At 40.3% G+C, this 23,776-nt stretch overlaps 1 protein-coding gene across 2 annotated transcripts in view; it reads left to right on the top strand.

The window, feature by feature from the left end:
• The first annotated feature begins 1,279 nt into the window (after positions 1 to 1,279).
• Positions 1,280 to 23,776, top strand: part of LOC131077364 (aminopeptidase P2) — a 345,185-nt gene continuing 322,688 nt past the window's right edge. Inside the window, exon 1 of one of the 2 annotated variants that reach the window (XM_058014849.2) lies at positions 1,280 to 1,747. In XM_058014849.2, the coding sequence (XP_057870832.2) occupies positions 1,445 to 1,747 (303 nt within the window). In that variant the 5' untranslated portion in view covers positions 1,280 to 1,444. The remainder of the gene's footprint in view (positions 1,748 to 23,776) is intronic. The other variant, XR_009113578.2, reaches the window with a different exon arrangement.

Genomic DNA, 23,776 nt, shown 5'->3' with positions numbered 1-23,776 from the left:
ATAGCAGAGATCCAAAATAGCAGTAGATCCTACTATAAACCATCACAAAGGGAATGTGGAGCTCAAGGCAAAGTGGGCCTCTCAAAGAAAGAATATATTTTAGGGGCATATCCTAACACAAAGATATATGTATAAGATACGAAGATGTAGTATATTGAATGGAATGATGAAAATTTAATTTAAGATTTAATACATTAATATACAAAAAGTTTATGAACATCCTATAACATGTTGTTCCTTGTGTAATGGATATTATGATTCATATTAATGTCTTAAGTGTAGATACCAAATTCTAAACCAAATTTTGATCCTTCTAGTTGTTTTTGGGGTATAAATACAACACATAGAGAATACTTGGGGCTCAAACTTCAGTTTGTTATGCTCATTTCTCTAGCTAACTATTATCTTGAGGAATTTAGTTCATCACTTGCGACCATCAACTAAGGCCTATTAAGAACCAATATTTTCATATTCCAATTGAGAATCAACTTGCATCATCTTTAATGTGAATAAGTAGACAAAAAGTGTTAAAAAAAAAGTACATGAAGAAAGAGTTTGTCTTTTGCATATTTAGGATAGTGGAAATAGAAAAATACTTTATTTTGGAATGTAAATCTTACAATGACTTCCAACTCAAGTACAAAAATAATTTAGCAACAACTTCATTTGAAGATCTATTTAGGGAAGATATTGTTAGGAGAATGAGAGTATTCAATATCAAATTAAATAGCAAAACATCACCATTTCCAAAAAACAAAAATGATAGGGTCTACTATCTCATAGGTTATCTTTGATCTTATAGACACTAAACTATTTTTATTATATTTTATTCTTGAATTATTGTATTTTCAACTTTGACCACTTAAGCTATAGTAAGGTTTTTATTACCATTTCTATGTGGAAAAAATCATTAAGGAGAAAAAAACATTCTCTCAATGAATTTAACCTCCCTTACAATCATCAATAGAAAGCATACATATGAACAAATATATTTTGAAGAGCAAAGGTTCTTACGACTCAATTGAAAACTAGCTTACACCATCTTCAATTTGAAATAGATAGATAGAAAATACCTAAATAAAAATGTGAGGAACATTTGAATAAAAAAATAACTTTATTCTAGAATAAAAAAACTTACTACAATTAAATTAAGTATACAAACACTAACAACTTCACTAAAGGATTTATTTAAAAAAATTAAAAAAAAAATTAAACTTTTTAACACTCTAAAAACAAAACTAATAAAATATAGTATCTTTTAAACCATCTTTAACCTTATAAACATCAACAGAGAAATTCCATTCTCAAAATCCCACTTTTAACCAGCTCCATTTGAGGTGGAGTTTGTGACCTCTCCCTGCCAACGTGGGGGACACATTTCTCGAGCATAATACAAGAGAACCAGCTCAGGCGGGCGACTCCACGCATTGCCATTCACAGGGAAATGGAAGCAGTAATTTGGAAGCGGCCGTGTGTGTTGGCGCTGAGGTCCTGCGGGCCTTTCGCTTCGTGTGGTAGCAGGGGTGCTAGCAGCTTCAGAAAGGGCGGACCAGCCCCTCAGAGGACGTTTATTGTGCGTGCCATCAATTCCACAGGTAGCGGAGCAGTGGTGGCGAGGCCTTCTTCATCGCACAAATCTAAAAGGAGCGAAGGTGCTGATGGAAAGCTCGTTGCTCTAAGGCAACTTTTTCACAAGCCGGGTCTGCAGATGGATGCTTACATCATTCCCTCGCAGGACCCTCACCAGGTTTCAACCTCCTATTTCTAAATTCCACTACTTCCAAACATGTTCACCGTAGCTTTCTTTTAATCCTATACATATATCAGTTTTAGTGCTGATTTCCACAGCATTAGCTTGAGATACACATTTTTCTACTAAAATTTGTCCCTGTAGTCCATGTTCAATTGTTTAAACTCATCGTTTTGTGGTGCAAACTGCATAACATTGTCTTCGTCTTCTCTGGAATAAATATGGACGGAATAAACATTAAAAAGATAATTACAATTTTCTAGGGTGGGCTGACATCAAAGCGATTTAGAAAGCCTTTGAAAAGACTGCATTCCAAATAAATTTTCTACAGAATTAGCCTGCAATGTAAGTTTTTTGGACTAAAAACTTTACTTGTAATCTATGCTCAATTCCTTAAACTTCTTCTCGTGCGATGCAAACTACATAACATTGCTTTAGCCTTCTCTAGAATTAATATGAACGAATAAACATTAAAAAGATAATTGTAATTTCCTAGGGTCGGCCGACATCAAAGCAATTTAGGTGGTCTCTGAAAAAAGTGCATTCCAAAGAAAACTTTAAGATAAAATGAAAATATATTTATTATAAAAGTATATAAAATGACTTGGAAGATGCACTCTTTGTCTAATATAAAAGTGGTTCACAATATTTCAAAATAGAATTAAAATGTCAAATGATCTCAAATTCTCTGGGCCTATATATTACTTGCTGGACATTGCCATAAGAATTTAGTTATTTATTTATAATGATTTAATAAAGCCCATCTTTAAGTTTTTATAAAACAAAGAATATTATGCATCGAGAATCTTTCTAAACTGTCTTTTCAGATTTTTGAATTTGTTAAATCTATCCGGATACAACGGTGTTAAATCTTCTTTTCCACCTAATGTTGTGACATTAAGAGAAACTCTTAATACTTCCAATGAAAAGCTGATTCATTTGCAATTATCTTAGAAATGCCAATTTAACATGCTTGCTATCGTGGCAGAAGTTAGTTATCACTGTTTAAATTCAACCTTTAAATAGTAAGTTAATTTGAATCATTCAGATGCTTTAATGACTCTCAACTATTCTCTATTCATTCCCTTACAAGCACAAGGTTACAGTCTGTCCATGGCAGAAAGTTCCCCACATTTAGGTATATAATAAGCTTTCAGTTTGAAAGGAGATGCAAAAACTTAAAACTTATGTTGCTGGTTCTGGTTCGGATCCTGGCTCAGGTTCTGATTTGGTTTGTGGATCTGGCAAATTTTTTTTGGGGTTGGGTTTGTTCATACAAAAAATGTAGAAATCATATATATATTTGCAGCCTAAAGGCAGGAACTAAGTCTAGAATACCGCAGCATCATAATCAATAGAACCACCATAAAAATTAAATGAATTATTTCAATATCAATTTGTCAAACTCGATTGAGTACCTGAGTTTATTATTTTAATTTTAAACAGTGGATATCTATCATGGCATTCAAGTTTGAACAAATATTATCAAATATTGATAAAATAATATTTGCAACCTTTTTCTTGCATTCACTTTGATGTAAGATATTGATTGTTCAGTAGATGTAATAATGAGGACTTAGGTGAGTTTGACAATTCAGAAATACTAAGGTAAGTGTTGTTACAAAAGTTTGCACCCTTGCTGAGCTATCAACTCAACAACCTTGTGAAACATGGAAACAACCCCAAAGTGTGGGACCTTGCGCAAAGGGGTTGAATCTCCAAATTCTACTTTTAAACCTATCCTAACAACTTGCAGAGGAAAAGGGGAAGAAGGAAATGCTAAATGAAAAGAGTTGATGCACCAAGATAAGAGATGTTTCTCTTCCCACCCAGAAATGACACAAAGAATCAATCGAAATACCCAAGAGATGCACAAATTTCAGTTGCATGAATGACCCCAAATGCATGTATGGAGGTTAGAATTTGTTGAATGTCAAAAGGGGAGAAGACTTCTCACAAGTCACACCCAGAAACAAGTTAACATAACATATACGTGAGAGAAAGCCACAAAACATACACTTACAATGCAGGTAAGAAAACATACACAACATGTATAAGTTGAAGGGAGGCAAGAATGATAATTTCAATTCATTCTCAGGCCAATGGCCAAACTTACAGTTGCAGAAATGCAAGAAAATATACAAATCTTCAAGAGAAGTGAAAGAGCAAAGATTAGCTCAAGCGATCAGGGAGAGAACCCTTTACAGTGAGGCTTAACAACCTATATATAGCAAACTGGTCACATAGGAGAGACCAATTGTCAAGGAGAGGAAGCCTTGACCCTGGTGTGCACAGAGGAATGTCCGTTAGGGAAGGCAAGGAGGTGCACAGACCTGACATGGTGTATGCAAGTAACCTGGCCATACCCTGACAAGGCAACCCCAAGAAAAAAGTACCTCTAGAAGGTGGATTGCTTGACATTCCAAAGTCAGAGCATGCAGTTCTGACATGAAGGCCATCAAGTAACCATAAATAAGTAGGGCCCTGGACTCCATTTGATGGCAACCCCGCAAAAACTTTAAATGCGCCCCTGTAGCTCCATGAATGAAAGTAGAAAAGTCGCAGAAGTTGGTGGAGCATTAAGAGCCTTGAGTGTTGATCATGTCATCTGGGAGTGTTGCAAGTCATTGGAAGTTGGATGTCAGGTCCTGCCACAAGGGGAGAGGAGTCTTGGAACGTAGGGGTTTTGGGATTCCGAGGTCATGAGGAAAAGGCTTGGAACCTGGGGGTTCTGGGATTCAGGTTCAAGGAAGAGAAAGGCTTGAGAATTGGGAATTCTGGGATTCCAAGTTTGAGGAAGAGAAAGACTTGAGAACTGGGAATTTCGGGATTTCGGGTTCAAGGAAGAGAAAGGCTTGAGAATTGGGAATTTCGGGATTCCGGGATCAAGGAAGAGAAAGGCTTGAGAACTAGGAATTTCGGGATTCCGAGTTCAAGGAAGAGAAAGGTTTGAGAACCTGGGGGTTCTAGGATTCTGGGGTCACGAGGAAAAGGCTTGGAACCTCGGGGTTTCAAGATTCTGGGGTCAAGAAGGGAAAAGCATGGAACCTGGGGGTTCCGGGATTTTGGGGTCATGAGGAAAAGGCTTGGAACCCCTGGGGGTTCTAGGATTCTGGGGTCATGAGGGAAAAAAAGGCTTGGAACCTTCTCCTTTTGACAAGACGACACTTAACATTTCATGATTCCATTGGTTTTGTCCTTGATCAATTAGGGCAGCGCTGGTCCATGGAACATATCTCTGATTGGTCCATGTAATACATTTACAAATATAATTTCATTGATTCTAAAGACATTTATCTATAATATTTAAATCATAATGCCAATAATAATTTTGGAAGTTGGAACTTATCTTGATGGCTTTCTCTGATTTATATGCTTGAGATAAGTACTTTTATATTGTAGACTTCTGCTCCTATTTCCCTTGCTTATCCTTTTATATATATATTTTTCTCCTTCTTAAATTAATGTATGTACTTGATAGTTCTCCCTTATACACCATGCCATAATCTTCATATATCTCCCTTTATATATTTCAACTCAGATCTTATTATAAAACTCCTCAAATCCCCTTATAAATCCCCTCACAAGGGACACGTCTTTCATCAAGTTACTTTTTATTAAGCTTAGAGTTATTAATATTATATTGTAACTATGGGTGCTCTTAATGATTATGATGCATTAATAAATCACAACCTTTTAAGTGTTGCATAATAATATACTTGCTGTATGTAATCGTATCTTCCTAATCGCACCATATTGGCATTTTAATTATATCCTCCTTCATGTTCGATATCCTCTGATGATTCTGATTTTTCTTATGACTTACATAATTGATAATATAAAGACAAATTTATATAAAATGACACTTTCAATGTTACTGGTTATTTCTGATTTATATAATTAAGAGTATACTTGAATGAATTGAATTGATATACTTGTATCTGCAGTGAGATATAAGTTATTATTGTCTATGGCAATATTGATTGCTGTTTCTGATATGAATCAAATTACTTGCAATGATCGTACAATTCGCAATGTCTGATATTAACGGTGAATATCTGCTAGAATGAGGGGCATTTTCTGATGTTCCACTAATTGCTGTGTGTATCTGATGACGGGTCTTTGGCCCGTCTCTCTTCAGCTCTTCCAAAACAGGAATAAAAAAGATATATATAAACTTCCACCCGGACAAGGATGTTACTGCCTGTAACTCAATAACAGTTCTGATCTGATCTGATCGATACTGCCAGATTATTAATATCTCCTATCTTCTCTCCTCCTCCCTGTTGTGACCATTTCACACATCACCCCATTTGAAATGGGGACCCCCTTTTTTTTGCTCGTTTTTCGCTCGCTTTTCGCTTCGCTTTTAGGGTTTTGTTAGTCAGTCAATTGTCTGGATTTAGGGTCAAGCCTTAGGGTTTTAATTGCCGTCTTTTCAGGCCAGAATCCAGTCAGTTTTGAGAGCTTTTGAGCTTCCTTTTGTAGGATGCAATTTTGAATGCAATGATTTCGCCAAAATGATCTATTTTCAATTGGAATTTTTTTTGAGTGCAGAGCTTAAATTTGTCTAAGTGTTGAAGATGAAGTGTGAATTTTTGTCCAAATGAGTAATTTTGACCAAATTTTGACTTTTTTGATTTTTGATCCCGGGCATGGGGAATGATTTGTTTTCGCCTTGTGAAGTGATTAAACTTGTGAAATCATGTTATTTTGACCTGTAAGAGCAAAATCGCTCCTGTCCCTCAGTGAAGGACCGGAGCTACAAATCAAATTTTGCCTTGTACTTGCAGGATTTTAATGATTTGACGATTTGAAGAGGTCCAAGGAGATATGTTTTACCAAATGAATATAACTTGAGGTGCCGTCGTGAAGAAGAATGACCCAAAATGCCAAAATCGCTCCTGTCCCTCAGTCAGGGACCAGGGCGAAGTTCTTTGTAGTTCCCGTCCCTCTCAAAGGGACCATAGCGAAGTTCTTCATAAGGCAAAATTCCGGCAGAAATCAAGCAAGTTATAAGTTTGAAGGCAAGAAAGGAGGTGAGTTGAACCCGTTGAAGATAAATTGAAGATTATGAAACGTCAACAAGGGACCTAAATACCTAAGTTCGCTCCCGTCCCTCAGGGAGGGACCAGAGCGATTTTTACTTTAGATGATTTTCTTGCTCAATTTGAATGGACCCCAAGGCATGGGTGAATGGAATGGAACATTACGAATCCGTTGAAGATAGTTTTTGAAGATGATAAAGTGAAATGAAGCCCACAAGGCCAGGATCGCTCCTGTCCCTCTCCAAGGGACCAGGGCGATATAATGATTATACTATCGTTCCTCCAAATTCAGGACTTTCTAAGACGGAGAACAAGGTGGCAAGGACGTCTTAAGGCATCTCCATCAAGCACAAAGCATCAAGGGTCGTCAACATTGAACGAATTACATCAAGACCCCCAGTTCGCTCCTGTCCCTCAGGGAGGGACCAGAGCGATATTGAATATATTGGCCAATTCATGCAAAAATCACGTTAAGTCAAGACTTTACAAGGTCGTAAAAGGTTCAAGGCGTCCTTTGAAGGTCATATACCAAGGTGTTGAACGTTAAAATGCTACCAATTTGTACAAAAGGCCTATATCGCTCCTGTCCTTTGGACAAGGACCAAAGCGATTTTTACTAAAACACTCATGTCCCGTCAAAACCAAGACAAGGCAAGGATAGGCAATATCAAGGACGCTATTTCAATGGCAATGAACAAAGAACCAAGATCAAAAGTTTGCAAATTTGAGCCAAGACACATGGATCGCTCCTGTCCTTCTCCAAGGGACAAGGGCGATGATCCTTCCAACGTTTAAATGTCTTGTGGAATTCAAGCGAAATGAGCATGGAATGAAAGAATAGCATTGTTTGTCCTTCACAAAGACGATTGAGGCTCGAATTTACAAAGGTCAAGGAGAAATTATGAGGATCGCTCCTGTCCCTCTCCAAGGGACCAGGGCGATATTTGCCAAAACACCTATTATCCTTCGAAGATCATAACAAAACAAGTTGCAAAGGGTCTAAAACGCCATTTGGAAGGTAATGAACGAAGAGTTAGAATCAAAAACGATGAATTTCAAGCTAGAAGACAAGGATCGCTCCTGTCCCTCTCCAAGGGACCAGGGCGATATCACATTTAAAGACATTCCTTCGCACAAACAAGTCAATCAAACTCGAAGGACCCAGCTAAAATGTCGATTTGAACGTGGAGATGAAGACTTTGGACGTCAAAAATGCAAAGATCAAGACCAAATTGATGGATCGCTCCTGTCCCTCAGTCAGGGACCAGGGCGATGAGGTATGTATATTTCATTTTCAAATTTTGGCGCCCAAAACAAATATTTTTGAATTTATTTTAAATGCTAAAATTCGATATGTTTTGAAAATTCAATTAAATGGCATTTAAATATTGCGCTTGGTATTATTTTATTATTTTGCCTTGTAAAAATCGAAGTCTATTAATTAAAAATGAAGGCATTTAATAATTAATTGTTAAATTATTAATAAAAATTAAATATTGCGCTTGGTATATAAAGGTCGGCTTTGTTATTTGTTTAAAAAATCGTTTAAATTGCCTTATTATTTACCAAGTCGGCCTATATGGGGGTGAGAGGTAAGCGCTATAAAAGGAGGGTGAAAATCTTCATTTTCACATTATCATTTTTTGCCATTTCACATGCGATTTGGAAGACAAAGGGAGAAGTGCGAAATTGAGTTCAAGTGCGAATTTCATTTCAAGTTAGGGGGTGCGAATTCATATCCAAAGGAAGGCGCAAACATCATCCAAGGAGGTGCGAACTTGGTTTTCACTTAAGCGAATTGATAAAGGATCGATCATTTAAAGGAGATCACGTCAAGGGCATCTCCAAAGGTGGCGAAATTGCTATTTGAAGAGAGATCACGTTGAAGGCCTTGTAACGTCAATTTTGCCTAGGCGAATTTTGTTCATTTTGCATTCTAGAGTTAGCTCTTTCGTGAGGTATGGCGATTTGGTTTTATTGTTTTAAGTTTTAAATCGTCATAGCTTAAATTTTGAATTTTGAAATTTTGAATTTTGAATTCCTAGCTCAATCGTTTTATTTTAGGAAATGATAACTCAAAGACTTATCATGAAGTTTCCTAAAATATTCTCTAATCTATGTTATTTATTGCAAAATCTAGCTTCTCATTATGAAATGTTGTGTAGGTATGGCAACCCCGAAGGCGGGAGCATCCACCAGTCGTTCAGCTCTCATGAAAGAAGATCAGAAGACCGAAGAAGTGGAGACTAAGATCGTGTCCAAGTGGAGCAACATTGGAGATACAAACTTAGGCAACTTTAGCACGAAGAAATTTCGAGAGGTCCCTTACATTGGCAAACCATCACCTGTCGCCCGGAGAATAATCGAGAGTGGTATCATTAAGGCGGCCGGCTTTCCTCCAGCTATTTAGTGCCATGAGTTGATGATCGAGTGTGCTCGTCACTATGATCCACAGTCCAGAACGATCGTATCCAATGAGGGAAACACTTTGGCGTACCTTTCAGAGGAAGCTATAAGTGAAGCTTTCCATCTTCCAGAGCATAGGGACATGATATATAAGAGCTTAGAAGGAGCCAGATCAATGTACGAAGATGATCCAGATGCTTGTCTAAGCATTATCAATAAGAACTGGCTACTCAAGAGCCGTCCCCGTCTAAGCAAGATCCCGAACACACTGCACAGGATTGATTTCCAGGAGGAGTACAGAGATTTGATTACTATGCTCAACCGAGTTACAGGAGCCCCTCATGCCTTCTATTTTGAGAAGTGGATGTTCTACTTCATCCAGGTGATCGTTCAAGGGAAAGGTACCATACATTGGGCTAGGATGATTAGCCATTGCTTGGACGTACAGTTGAGAAGACTCAAGGCTACCAAGACCTTCCACATGAGTTCATACGTCATCTATGCCTTGATCAGGAGTGTCGAATACGCAGGACTACCTCACAGAGGAGTGATTGGAAGAGGACCCGGCGAGGTCAGAGCTTGTGATTCCTATGCCTACTTGCATCATCCGCCAGGGAGCAACTACAAGCTAGTTAATGATACCTTCACGATGCACATCACAAGGACGTTGCAAGGTGGAATTCACAACAGGTTATCTCAGGATGCACAGGAATTCATAAAGAGGTACGGTGCTTGGTTCATTCAGTTTCCCAAGTTCACTTATATTAGGGTGCATGGATGTCCTTTACCTCCATACATGTTGCCGAGATATCCGACAGACAGAATTGTGTTACTTGAAGTAACAAGACAGTTGGCAGCATATGCAAGGGCATTCAGACACAGACATTAGAATGGAGTTCCAATACCCATCATTTTGGGCAATTCAGTTGAGGTATGTCCTAATGCTTTAGCCATGGATGACGCAGAGAAGGAGTTAGCCTTGTATTCTTTTCTATCTTTTGCTTTGAGAGAAAGCTTTGATCCACATGGGCATTTAGAGGAGACAGTCGGCAGAAAGTTTAGGCATGAGTACCAAATAGAAGATTTTATGATGAATCTCTTAGATGATCTTGAAGTGAAACGAAAAATGCATTCTAGATTGCCTTTGGATTTCATCAGGAAATGCAGGATTTACAGAGTGGCCGACCAAGCTCAGGACAGTGGCAGACATATCCAGTCTTCCTATGATCGAGAAAGCAAAACAATAAGGTTAGATTGGAATGAGCCCAAGGTCATGGATCTAGATACTTTGATGGCACCAGTCTTGTCTTGTACTCGCAGATGGGTTGACATACAACATCAGAAGTTGAGAGAACAAGGCATAGCTATGACTTTCACTTTGGAAGAGAAACCAGCCGAAGGTGGAGCTAGTGTGAGTGAAGGCAATCCTAATCCTAGAATTTCAGGTGAAGGTAACCTTCGATGTGCCAGTGAGGGCAATCTCCATCCAAGAGGTTCGAAGAGGAAAGAGAGACCTGGAAAGAGAGAATCTTCCAAGAAGAAACAAGAGGCTAACAGAGATCGATCATCCGGTACTTCTTCTAGACCTGAGAAGAGAACAATTCAAGTGGAAGAATCCATGGAGTCTATGGTACAGAATGACAGGCAGGAAGGAGGACAGGCACAGCATGGTTCACCAGATGGATCTCTCCAGGACTATGAGTTAGATGAAGATAAAGAAGACAATGAAATGACATCTCCTCCCAGACAAGAAGAAATAGTGCACAAAGAGATTCAAGTTCAAGAAACAAGATCGATTATCCCAGATTGGTTGAAGGAAAGATTAACCAAGGTGATCGTAGTAGAGGACGAGGACAGTGCAATTGATTTAGAGAGCCTTGTTGGACGTTCACACGAAGTAACAGAGAAGAGAAAGGCTACCAAGATGTCCAAGATGATTCGAGATGAGACTGGATCCAGAAAACTGCAGATAGCTACACCGGCAGTAGACAAATATGAAGGTGAGATCCTAGCAGAGGAATATGATATACAGACATTTGAGCTAGGACCCTCTACAGCAGAGCAGACACTAGATGATGCTACCGACTCATTTGAAGCATTAAAAGACAAGCTTAGAGAAGAAATGGAGAAGAATAGAAAGCTTGAGAGAGAGGTCGGTGCATGGAGGACATATTTCAGTCACATCAATGAACCTTTGGGACGTCAGGATCCAACTAGATCACCAGTGCAAGCACTTCCACTTCAATCAATCAATGAGGCAGAAAGATTCAGGAACATGGTCCAACGTACAAGTACTTGGATGGATAAATCTCATACAGTGGCCATAGAATTTGTAACAAGGATGATGAAGATTATTCATCAAGCTATCCAAGTTCTTGAGATAATCCACAATTTGATGATAACAGTAGCTGCATTTGCCCATACCAAAGATGTCATCATTCCTGTCTTGAAGGTAATTAGACACACATCAAGGAAAGTTTTAGCGCAAGAGAAGATCTTGGATGGAGAATCTCACAGTTTGTTTCACCTTACTACATATGAAGAGTGTTTTCTTCGAGGACATCAGTGTTAGATGTGGCCAAGTTGAGGAGGTGATCAATCCGATCCAGGACAGAGTATTTGAGGTACTTCGTACCATTCTTGGCAGAAGGATCGAGGTCGAGACAGATGTGGATATGCAGGAATTAGAGGATAGAATCGAGGTCATCTTTTGCAAGGACGCAAATGTTACAGATGAGCAATATGATCAAATGTTTGCCACCATGCTCCTGATTGAAAGAACAAAGGAACTTGAATCTACTTGGGACGCAGCTCTTCTAGATGCATTCGATCAGGTCATCCACTTGGAAGAGAGTATGAAGAATCTTCCCGAGATTCCAATTGCAGAAATCGAAGGAATCGTGACAAGATTCATTGCATATGCCAAAAAAGAACATTGGAAAGGGAATAAGATTCTAGATGAAAGGTTGTTATAGATGACATGGCATCTTATTTGTCATTGGTTTATGTCTCCTAGATTTTTGTGCCAAATTTAATATTTGGCTATGTATTTAATATTGTTCAGTAAAAAGGAGGCCATTTGTAACAAACCCTAATTAGGGTTTAGGTGTCATGATCTTGACCGTTGATCTACTTTCGATCTGGACCTTTCATTGTAATTGGGGATGCTATTTATACCCCCATTTTTCATTTCATTTGGTAATGGTTAGATATCAGAGAGTTTATTGTATTAGAGAGATTAGAGTTAGAAGCAATTTTATTTTGTAGCAAGATTGAGTTTTGAAGAGAGGAATTCAAGCAATTGTTGTACATGATGACTTGGAAATCAATAAAATATTGAAGTTATGGTGTTTTGTTGCAACTTTCTTGGTTATCTTCATGGTTGTTTAATCTACTTGAATCATGCTCAATCAAAGTAGTGTGTTAATTTGAAGGATATAGTGTGAGACTTGATTTTTGGTAGGATTCACTTTCCATACCACTAGCTTCTTGCTGATTGTAGGAATGCCTTGCGTGGTCGACTGGAGAATACTTTGAGTCCCTTAATCTTCAATCATTATTGTATCTTGGATATGTACCTTCGTGGTAGTGTCTTTGATCTTTGATGCATTGAATATCATTTTGTTACCTTAGAAGATCGCATCAATTTCAATAGAGTTGTTATCTTATGGCAAAATTGAAATTGGTTGAATCTTGCCAAGTCTTGTCTACACGAAGTCATTCTTAGGGTTAGACTAGATTAGACCTCTTTCAAACCCTACTCTTTTGTTATTTTTGAATAGTTTCTTTAGTTTAGTAAAATCTTGAACTTTCGGAATGCGTAAGACCCTTTGAAGGAAACAGCAAATCACATCATACCGCTGGAAGCTTGTCCACACGTAGAGACCCTACTAACCAGAACCTTGGAGTCTTCCTAACTGATCCTTTATGCGAATCTTCAGCAGTTAGAGGCTTTTTCTCAAGAGAGGATAAGATGCCTATTGGTATTTTATTCTGTGTATGATGGTGTATAAAATACACGTCAACATAATTGGCGCTAGAAGGAGGGCTGTACTATCATGCCTCGATCATTATCAAGCTGTTCATAGATAATCACATTCGCAAGGAGTTGTGCAAGACTTTTGTCCCTCCTCCTGCGCTCAACAGAATTGGCGCTAGAAGGAGGGCAGTTTTCCGAATTTCTGAAAGCAAAGATTTTGAAGGGAAATACATTGCAAAAGTGATCATGAAGTACGATGGTGTTGCCACATGAAGGATTGAATCAAGTGGTACGACCAAATTTGCAGATAGGCAATACCCAGGAAGATATCATTTCAGGATTGAATCAAGTAGCGTGGAACGCAAGGAGAAGTGAAGTTGAGTATAACAGAGTCAGAATTATCTTGGAACAAGAGGAAGATAGAGCCGAAGAACATCGAAGGGTCATAGCTAGAGAACTTCGCAATCAAAGGAACCCACAATAATCTTCACAAGACTTCACGCTGGATCGCATTGGTTCATTCTCGCCCGAGAAACATCAAAGGTTGTTGAGGTCCACACCAGGCATCAAGAATCTAAGCGAACTTCAATTTACTTCCAAAGCAAAGCGAGCTAAGAGAGAAGACACTCCCAAAGAGTTCGAATTAAGATTGGAAGGATCTCCTGAGTCATCACAAATTCTTCAAGAACAAGTACAAGCGGCGATCCAATCCAGTATCCAGGCAATTTCTCAAACAAAAGGCCAAGCTAGTTCATCAAGTTCAGCTTCAAAAAGTACGATGGCTCAACGTGCTCCACCTCCACCTCCTCCTCCTCATATACTCAATGGTGCGACTTGGCTAGTCAACAACCCATCACCGTTGGAGTTTGCAATTTATCATGATATGCCGAAGAATCCAGAGCACTTTTGTTCCAAGTTCAATGTCAGTGATTTCCATCGCACGGCAGAAGATCATATCAAGATGTTCGAGGACCTTCTTCGTAACAGACAAATTGAATACGGAGATGTGGCATGTAGGCTTTTTCCCTACTCATTGGGAGAAGAGGCATACTTTTGGTTCATTCATTTGCCTACAGGGTCCATCAGGACTTGGGACGCGATGAAAGATGCATTCATTGCTAAATTTGGTATCTCAACTACACCAGCTGAGTTATATAGACAATTTGTAGAGGTCCGAAGGAGAGAACATGAACCCATTACTTCCTTCAACAACAGATTTCACCGCGCATACACAATGCTACGTCCTCCTTATCTTATTGCAGATCCAAGAGAAATTTATTATGGAGCCTTAGATCATCTCACAGCTATGTTCGTAAGGACGCATCCGACTCCGAATGATCTAAATGCGGCCTATGCAAAAGCTATTGAAGTAAGTAAGCACATGGGACAGAATATCACTGGGCCACTTCTTCACATGGGACCTGTCGCAGCACCGAACCAGATGCAGGCAGTTGGTACGGCCTTGGCCAACCAAACTCCAGTCATGAATCCAATTCCGCAAGCAACATATCCAACCGTGCAGCCGACAAATCAGTTGGTCCTTCACCCAGGAGCTCCAATTTCTCAAGCTCCACCCGCACAACCTGTGTACTTGCAAAATGCCACAAGTTTGTCAAGGACACAAGAAGAGAAAGACGAAATGAAAGAGTTGATTGAGCAAGTCAAGAGGCTATCAACTGAGGTGACCCACCTGAGGAACCAGAATAATCAACTCCAAAGCATGCAAAGGATAAATCACAACCAAAATTTCCAAGGAAACAACAATCAAGGTTTCAGAAATAATTATCAAGGAAATAATAACCAAGGTTTCCAGAGGAGACCTTGGAATACAGCTCCCAACAATGGAAATGTGGTGACGCCTCTAGACAATCCACCAAATTCGCAAAATCAAGAAAATCCTTCTACAAGCAAAGTGTTTTTAGCCGAAGCAGCCTTGTCCAGTTGGTGCAAACTCCACAATACGAACCAACATTCCGAGTTGCAGTGTCCTGAGTTCAAGATCGCGGCTGACATTTTCCAACAAGAGATGCGCACCACTAATCCACCTGAAAATCCTCCCACGACAGGATACGAAATTGTTCCAACCACGCAATATGGTCAAGCCATGATTGTGGAAACCTGCAAGTATTCACAAGAAGAAATTAGTCAAGTACAAAATGGAAGATTTCCACCAGAGTCAGCTAATGGACCGATGGTACCACCAGGATCTCAATTCCCACCTGCATCTGCAAATGGACCTGTAGAGGATTCAGAGTATTATTTTCCACCATTGAACGACAGTGTCCTGGTAGAAGGAATAAAGGAGGTGTTTCACCAATCATCAGGAGGTATGAACCAGAGAGTCTATCACAGAAGTCAAAGAAACCAAGAACCTTTAACTACATCGATCCCTCCAAATAATTTCTCTACTCCGCCAGATCCCCAAGCCAGCAACATTCCGGAGTACCCGCAGAACACACAAGAATACAAACAAAGAAATATTGCACCTCCCGCGGGTAATGAAATGAAAAGGTTGGCCGCGTTGGTGTTGGATGAACTTAAAAGAGTTAAAGTGAGTCGACCACTCTATGAGTTGCTCAAAGTTTCAGAAATCAAGGATGCAGTGATCAATAGCCTAAGTGAGTCTAGTACAGCTAGGTCAAATGTTCAAGCCACTATTAATGTGACCCAAGAGGAAGCCGCTGACCAAGGGCAGTCCGAACAGAATGAATGCATGGTCCAGACCATAACCTTCCCAGCTAAAAAGGAAGATATGTTGGAAGGAAAAGTATTACTCAAAAGGGGCGAAACTAAGAAGACTCAGCCCACCATCAAGGAAGGCCTCGCTACTAATCAGACTCTTCCAGAAAAGGAAGTCTCAATCAAGAAAGATGTAGTCAAGAAAGGAAAATCTACAAACAAAGCTAATCACTCAAAAGAGGAGAACCCAGCAAAGGACGATCATTCAAAGATTAATGAAGTCAAACATCAGGAACCAAGTGAGGAGACCTCAGGCCCTTCTCAAGGAAAAGACGAACCGGCCCCGTTCCTGTTATCAGTTAGAATCTTTGGAAAATTACTGCACAATTGCCTTTATGATTCCGGAGCTTCAAGCAACGTGATGCCCCTGGCTGTTTGTCAAAGACTAGGTATAACTCCCGCTCCTACCAAGAGAAAAGTCACTCAGCTTGACAAGACAGAAGTTCCAGTCATGGGCGAGTTGAACAACATACATATGCAATTGGCCGCAGATCCAAGAGTCCAGAACTTCATAGATATTTCAGTGGTGGATATTCCAGATTCATACGGAATGCTCCTAAGTCGAGATTGGTCGCGAAAATTGAATGGATATGTATCGACTGATTTCGCACACATGTGGCTACCATGGAGAGGAGTCCTGAACCAGATCAAAATTGATAGCACTCCAAGGTTGAGATTGATGATAACCGAATATGGGGAAGACAATGAAGTCCTGTTTTTGGAGTCCGACCTGGGGACATACAAGCCCAAAGTGGAGGAAGTCTTGATGATACAAAGCGTACAAGATGAAGATAGTCAACAAGAAGTGATAGAATCGACAGAGGTGGTCATTGAAAGCGATCAAGGTTCCGATCAAGAAGATGAAGGGATGTTTGAAAATTTCAGGAGGTTCGTACATAGAAACATCCAACAAAGTGTGCAACTTGGCAATTTGAAGTCCGTCCGAGATTTGCTTCTTCCAAATTGGTGTAGAATTCACAATGCCGTCCACTCAGAATTATCTTGTGCTTTATGCCAGACCGCATTGGAGCAAGTATACAAAAGAGCCCCGCAGACACTAATCCTGGAAGAAATTCAAGATTCAGAGAATGAAAGCTCTACAGAGACCGAGAGTTCTATGGAAGATAAAGTTTTATCCGATACATCGTCTGAAAGTCAGGAAGGCCCAGAAACAGAAAAACAAGAAAATCAAATATGGACATTAAGGTTCGACGGATCTAAATCTAAACAAGGATCTGGAGCTGGTTACGAATTAATTAGTCCAACAGGAGAAACTTATCTTGCCGCTCACAGATTACAATTTCCTTGTACCAACAACGTAGCTGAATATGAATCCTTGATTCATGGATTATTATTAGCCATCCAAAAGGGGGCGAAAATACTGCAAGTATATGGAGACTCAGAAATTGCCGTAAGGCAAATCAGGAAGCAGTATGTTTGCCATGATAAAAGATTGACCAAATACAGAAATCGAGTCTGGGATCTCATTGAAAGTTTTGAAGCTTTCAATATCAACTCTATATATAGACACCAGAATCAAGTGGCTAATTCCCTTGCACAGGCCGCCAGTTCATTGATACCATTAGCAATGGAAGGATTGAAGAAGTTCACGGTCGAGTTAGTATCAGTCCCTTCAGTCCCAGACAACATTACCAATTTTCAAGTTTTCGAAGATGACAAGCATATTTTGGACTTCCTAACCAATACGGACGTCTTCTTAACACAGATCATTGATGAAGATGAAGGGGGTGAAGCCGAATTCGATGCTGAAGGTGTCCTGAATTTAAAGACAAACACTATTCCAAAAGGAATGGTTGAATTAGAAAGGATTTTTGATCCTGACAAGTTAAAAGAAAAGAAGAACCACAGTTCGGAAGGAAACATGTGCGACACGATCAATCTAGGTGATGAGATACAAACCAAGAACGTATTCATTGGTAAGTCCTGCACAGCGACTGAAAGAGATGGAATCCTGAAAAATATGAGGGACTTCCCAGATGTCATCGCATGGAGTTATGAAGATCTTAAGACATATGACACTGCAATTATTACTCACACAATCCCATTGAAACCAGGAAGCAAGCCATTCAGGCAGAGACAAAGACCGGTTAATCCTCTATTGGAACCACTGATATACCAAGAAGTGAAGAAGTTACTCACAGCCAAGATCATCTTCCCAGTAAGACATTCGACGTGGGTCGCCAACCTGGTACCTGTTAGAAAGAAAAGTGGAGAAATCAGATTGTGTGTTGATTTCAGAAATCTCAACCGAGCATCAGAGAAAGATAATTATCCGCTACCATCATTAGATGAAGTGTTGCAGATTGTCAATGGATCGCAGATGATGTCCTTTCTAGATGGATATTCAGGATACAACCAAGTTCTAGTCGAACCTGAAGATCGACTAAAGACTGCTTTCACCACCAAATCACTAACCACTCAATTGATAAAGATTTAATCAACATTTAACAGTAGTTTGTACTCCGCCTAAACATAGAACACAAACTTAGACAATGATATTCATAATATCTTTATGACCTTAGGTGATTTAATACAAATTTTAGGCCATGTACTACAAGTAAAATCCTAAGGAGGAAAAAATAGACATTTATATCTTGTACTTGCTCTTTATTGTTAGTGACATTCTCTCCTTCTTTTTACTAACAATTTAGTTCTTCAATTTTACTCTTTCTTTTGATACATAAAAATGAGGGACTTGTGGTCATCTTCCTTTTCATATAATATGATATCCAAAAAACTGAAACCAAAATTCACAGTTCACCACCCTTAATGAAGGAATACAAAAGATAGACCATCGCATATAGTAGTTTGTAAGCATCCATCACTACATACTACCATGCTATGATCTTTGATAGACAAACCTATTCAACATAAGTTGAATTTTCTTCCTTTCCTTGAGCTCTTGAAGCAGAAGCTCCACCCAAAGCATCAACCACTTGTGTAGTCTAGATGAGAAACTTGATTGCCCATTTTTCTCTCTTTATCCAAGTGCTTTCCACATACGAAGGAGCATATAAAAGAATTTTTAACCATGTTAGATCAACATCTGACCCAAAGCTACCCCTGCCTTTCGCCATACATTTCTTCATTTCTCAACTTTGCCTGCTAGAAAGAGGAACATAGCCTCCATATCTCTATATGCAGACTAGCACCCTAAATTCATATGCTGTAACTGAAAAATGATTGATAGGGAGGGCATAATGCACTTCTACGACCTTATCAAAACCAAATCTAAATTCCTTTCTCACAAAGTGAATGACCAACATTGAACCAAATCCTTATCATTAATAAATTAGACACAAACATAGAGGAAACATTTGAATTATCTCCACTTCTCATACCTGCTTCCAAATAACCAAAGCCAATTACCTGTTTGATTACACTTTCTGTTGAACTTGATTGCACAAAGAAAATGTTCTCCAAATGCTCATTTGATACAGGACTATAAAACACTATTACTTGCTTTCCACCAATTAGATGAAACTTGTGGTCCATATACAGAAAGAAAATCAAACTGATGACCAAAGAGGTGAAAAAGTTTGGAATAAATGTAAAAAGGAAACACTAAATCCCAATTCATACTTGTGCCAAGTGTGCGAGCTGTCTTTGCTGGATGGAGCAATATAATAAAGAGATGGCTGCTAGAGGGAAATGCCTCTAGAATCATTGTTTAGACAAAAGAAAACCATCCCAAATATCCACCAAACCTTCCCATCTCACCAAACCCCCATTGATTTTAACATCCTGAATGCAATCAATCCCAAAGTTGGTAAATTCTGCCACTCTATTGGCTTCCCTAAAATGATGACCTATGGAGATTGAATCTAGAGAGTCTAGAAGAGACTATGCTTTTCAGAGAATGTTTCCAGTTTTCCAATTTCTCAACTCTTGATTCTTTATGGTATTGAGGATCAGGATAGAGTCGCCCTTATATACAAAGAGGTGATAGCACAAAGAACCACCACCTGCAACCCCAAAGCAAAAGCATGTGATTCCACCTCATTGTTAATTCCATCTCTATGCTTCTTCAAAGTTGCTCTCTTAACACATTTCGCTGCCAAAGCATCTAGATTTTCTGAAGAAATGTCATCAAAATTTAATTTAAAGAGACCTAAAGAATGTGGGATCCATCAAGTATCCTTTCATAATAGAAGAGAAGAATGTACCTTGACTACCCCATGAGCAGGAGGGAGGCTTAGATGGCTCCAAAGTTTGAGCATATCTCTATCTTAAGATGAAAAGACTTGCTTTTTTAAAAACTGATTCTTAACTCCTGACATAATAATTTTACAGATGGTTATTTCCACTCTTACCCAAACATCTTTGATAGAAAGATTTGTGTTGAGATAAAATTTGTGATTTCTCTCTTTTCAAAAATGCCTAATTAATAAAGACGGACGAGCCACCTAGAGCACTAAGAGAATTGCCTTGGATATGGAGTTGGCCAACTTTGAAATAGTTGCAATAAGGTTTCCGAAAGAGCACCATACTAGTTCAATTTCAGACACAACCACACCCAACATTTAACAACAAAGGAGTAATGAATCAAGAGATGACCGATAGTGTCTTCAGTATCTAGACAAAGTATATGAACTTGGAAAAGTTACCGAAACCCAATTTTTCGAAGCACTCTCCTACAAGGACCTTTTGATGCAAAGCAAGCCAAGCAAAGGCTTTGGAAGGTAGGCTTTGTTCCAACATTTCAAGATTGGCCATTCTCTTTTTTCTTGCTGATCTAAAATTGTCAAATAGCCCAATGTAATTGAATATGAGCAAGATTTTGAACTTTCCCACCTTATAATGTTTTCCTCTTCACAAACGGAAGTTTTTGTACCGTCCAATTCTGTTTTTAGAATAAGCTTTTGATCCTCCCGGACCCCCGTGATGGGTTATTCTTTCCATTTGACATCAGTCAGACCCAAAGACTGATGCTGGACAGTGTAAACCGTTACTGTTTTCCTCCAAACTCCATCAATATCTTCTTTTGCTTCTTTAAGATCTTTATGTTCTCATAAATTAGACTAAGCTTTTGATCCTCCCAGACCCCCGTGATGGGGAATTCTTTCCATTTGACAGACCCAAAGATTGCTGGACAGTGTAAACTATTGCTGTTTTCCTCCAAAATGTCATCAAAGTCTTCCTTGCTTCTTTAAGATCTTTATGTTCTCATAAATGATGATAACCATTTCAAGAGCCCTTCTAGAAATTGGCCTTCTGGCTAGTTCCAATCTCCCAACTCCAAGAGAGATGATGTGTTATGAATCATGATAGATCTGCAATGCATCATGAAATTCCACATATGTTATCGTTTTGGAGGACTCACTTGTTGGCGGCATTATTGTACATGGGAATAACATTAGTTAATTATGTGTAATTGTTTTGGTTAGTTGGCAACCGAGGGGTGGAAGTTGCGGTGCGACGGTTGGCACTCGCACCCCCTTGTTACCCTTTTATACTCCGGAATGTAACTTGTAAAACACACTTATAATGAATGGAACATCTGATATACTTTGTCTGATATTTATGGCATTATTCTGCGTTATGTTCTTTATGTCTTGAGTTATTCATCCGAGAGGGCAAACATTTGGCGCCGCTGCCTAGACGAACTCGGGAACGGAAGACACGGATGGCGCACAGACACAATGGGCCTACCCGTTGGTGAAGTAAACCCGGAGGCCGATGACGCCCGAACAGAACTGTACACAGGAGAAGACACGGCAACGCGAGAATTTTCAATTTTGCTCCAGGTAGCCATTCAGACATACGTTTGACGAGAAGCGGCGGAGGTAGAAATCCCACCAAGTGCCGTGTGGACAGCGCTGGAGGTTAGCCCGGCAGTAAACCGGTTGATGAACCACCTCCCCCGGTTGCTTGCACAGGTATCGCTGGCACAACAGGCCCGCCTGGAGGAGGTTGCCCAGGAAGAGCGATGACAACAAATCCTGCAACGCTACGAAGAGAACAGCTGACGGGAAACGGAAAGAGATGGCGCCAGGCCAGGAGGGAATTGAACCGTGAACTTCTTATTTTCAAATAAAAGTGTCATTGACACGAGTTGTACTTGAGCAGATGAATTAATAAAAGACATGTTTTGATTTAAGAATTGAGAGTTATGGAAATGTGCAACAATTAATGCCAAACCTATTGAATAAAGATAGGAATAGAAAACCGGAAACGAACGAGTGGGAGGCCGCGCAGAGGGCTTTGATTCTGGAGCAGCAAGTAGAATGTAGACGGACGCTGAGGCAACTTACCGAAGGACGACCTGTCGAAGGGGGGGCCCGAGGGGAACCAAGCAGGTGTCACGGAAGGTGCAGAGGCCGACGGAAATTTCTACGTGTCGCCAGATCATCGTAGGACGCAGAGCAGTGAGAATAAAACAGCTCCCTCCGGCTGTGCCAGTGTCATCTGAAACTGCTGTGTGAGCTAGCTCTGCATAGCCTCAAGGTTAGCCCGCATCTCCGTGATCGGGGGATGGTTCGCTGTCGTCGACTCCTCCAACAACGAAGCAGAAATAGTCACCACAGCGTCACTACCCCCGACGTCATATGACGACGCCTATAACAGGGCGATGGATCTAGAAAGCGAATACAAAACATCAAGGAAGAAGAAAAGTAATAGATATTCATCTGACGATGATGAAGATTCTGACGGAGAGAGCAGTAGTAGTAGCGAATCGGGTAAAAAGGTACACGCGCTCCAGAAGGACATGGAACGAATGCTGAGAGAATTTAAGGCCATGAAAGGGAGTACAAGTAAGACGGAAGAAACTGAAGTGTGGTGTACAGACTGCAGGAGTGATGGACACACAAAGGGTACTTGCCCGAAGAAGGCATTCTGTGAGATTTGCCAAATGATGGGACACTCCACCAAGGAGTGCCCATACAATATGAAAACCCGAAGCACGAACCAGGTGTTGTTCACGGAGCAGGCCACAACATTCGCACCAGCGGGTACGGGCCAGCAGACTAACACAACGACATCATCTGGAGGATACCGGGATAATAGACGCGGCGGCGGAAGAAATAATAACAATAACAACAAAAACCGGATCCAGTACGATGCCAAGGGCCGGCCGATGATTCAATGTAGGGCCTGCAATCAGTGGGGACACTTCGCCCGTGATTGTACGAAGGAAGCCAACACTCAGCACCTCTGCCGATGGTGCGGGCCAGGCGACCATGAGGACGCAAATTGCCCGAAGCCTGGCATACACCTTCTAAACATAGAACCTACGAAGGCAGAAGTATTGGCAATCACAAGGGCACAGGCTAAAAAGATTGCCTACCCCAATCCCCACACAGAGACTGAGAGAGTGCGGGAGGCCAGAGACGATCACAAAGGAAATGGCCGCACAAGGACAGAACAATCACCAGACAGCAAGTCCACCATGGACGAAGGGAGAAGAGGAAATTTTACGGCAAATATTGCAGGTAGAAGTACCCGTGAGAATTCAAGACCTCCTGGAGACTATGCCGCAGCTAAAAACGGCTATTTTAAACTCTGTACCCCCACAACTAAAAACGAGGGAGGTCGTGAGCCCCACAACCAACCCCGTGTTTAGGGAGGTCGTGAGCCTCGCGGTCGACCCCATGTTGCTGGTAGTCAACAGCGGACGCCACCCGGCGGTGGTAGAAATGGGTATACTAGGGACCACCTTAACAGACACTATTGTGGACGGTGGGTCAGGAGTAAATGTACTCCCAGAGGCGACATGGAAAAAATTGGGAAAGCCTACGTTGTGGCCCCCTACGTTCAACCTGCTAGGGGCAGACCAACATGGGATTAAACCCATTGGTACCCTCATGGGCCAGCAGGTGATGGTCGGCACGC

Source organism: Cryptomeria japonica, chromosome 4, assembly GCF_030272615.1.
Source record: "Cryptomeria japonica chromosome 4, Sugi_1.0, whole genome shotgun sequence".
NCBI lineage: Eukaryota > Viridiplantae > Streptophyta > Pinopsida > Cupressales > Cupressaceae > Cryptomeria > Cryptomeria japonica.
Note: the sequence above shows the minus strand (reverse complement) of the source record. Positions and strands in the feature narration are given on the sequence as shown.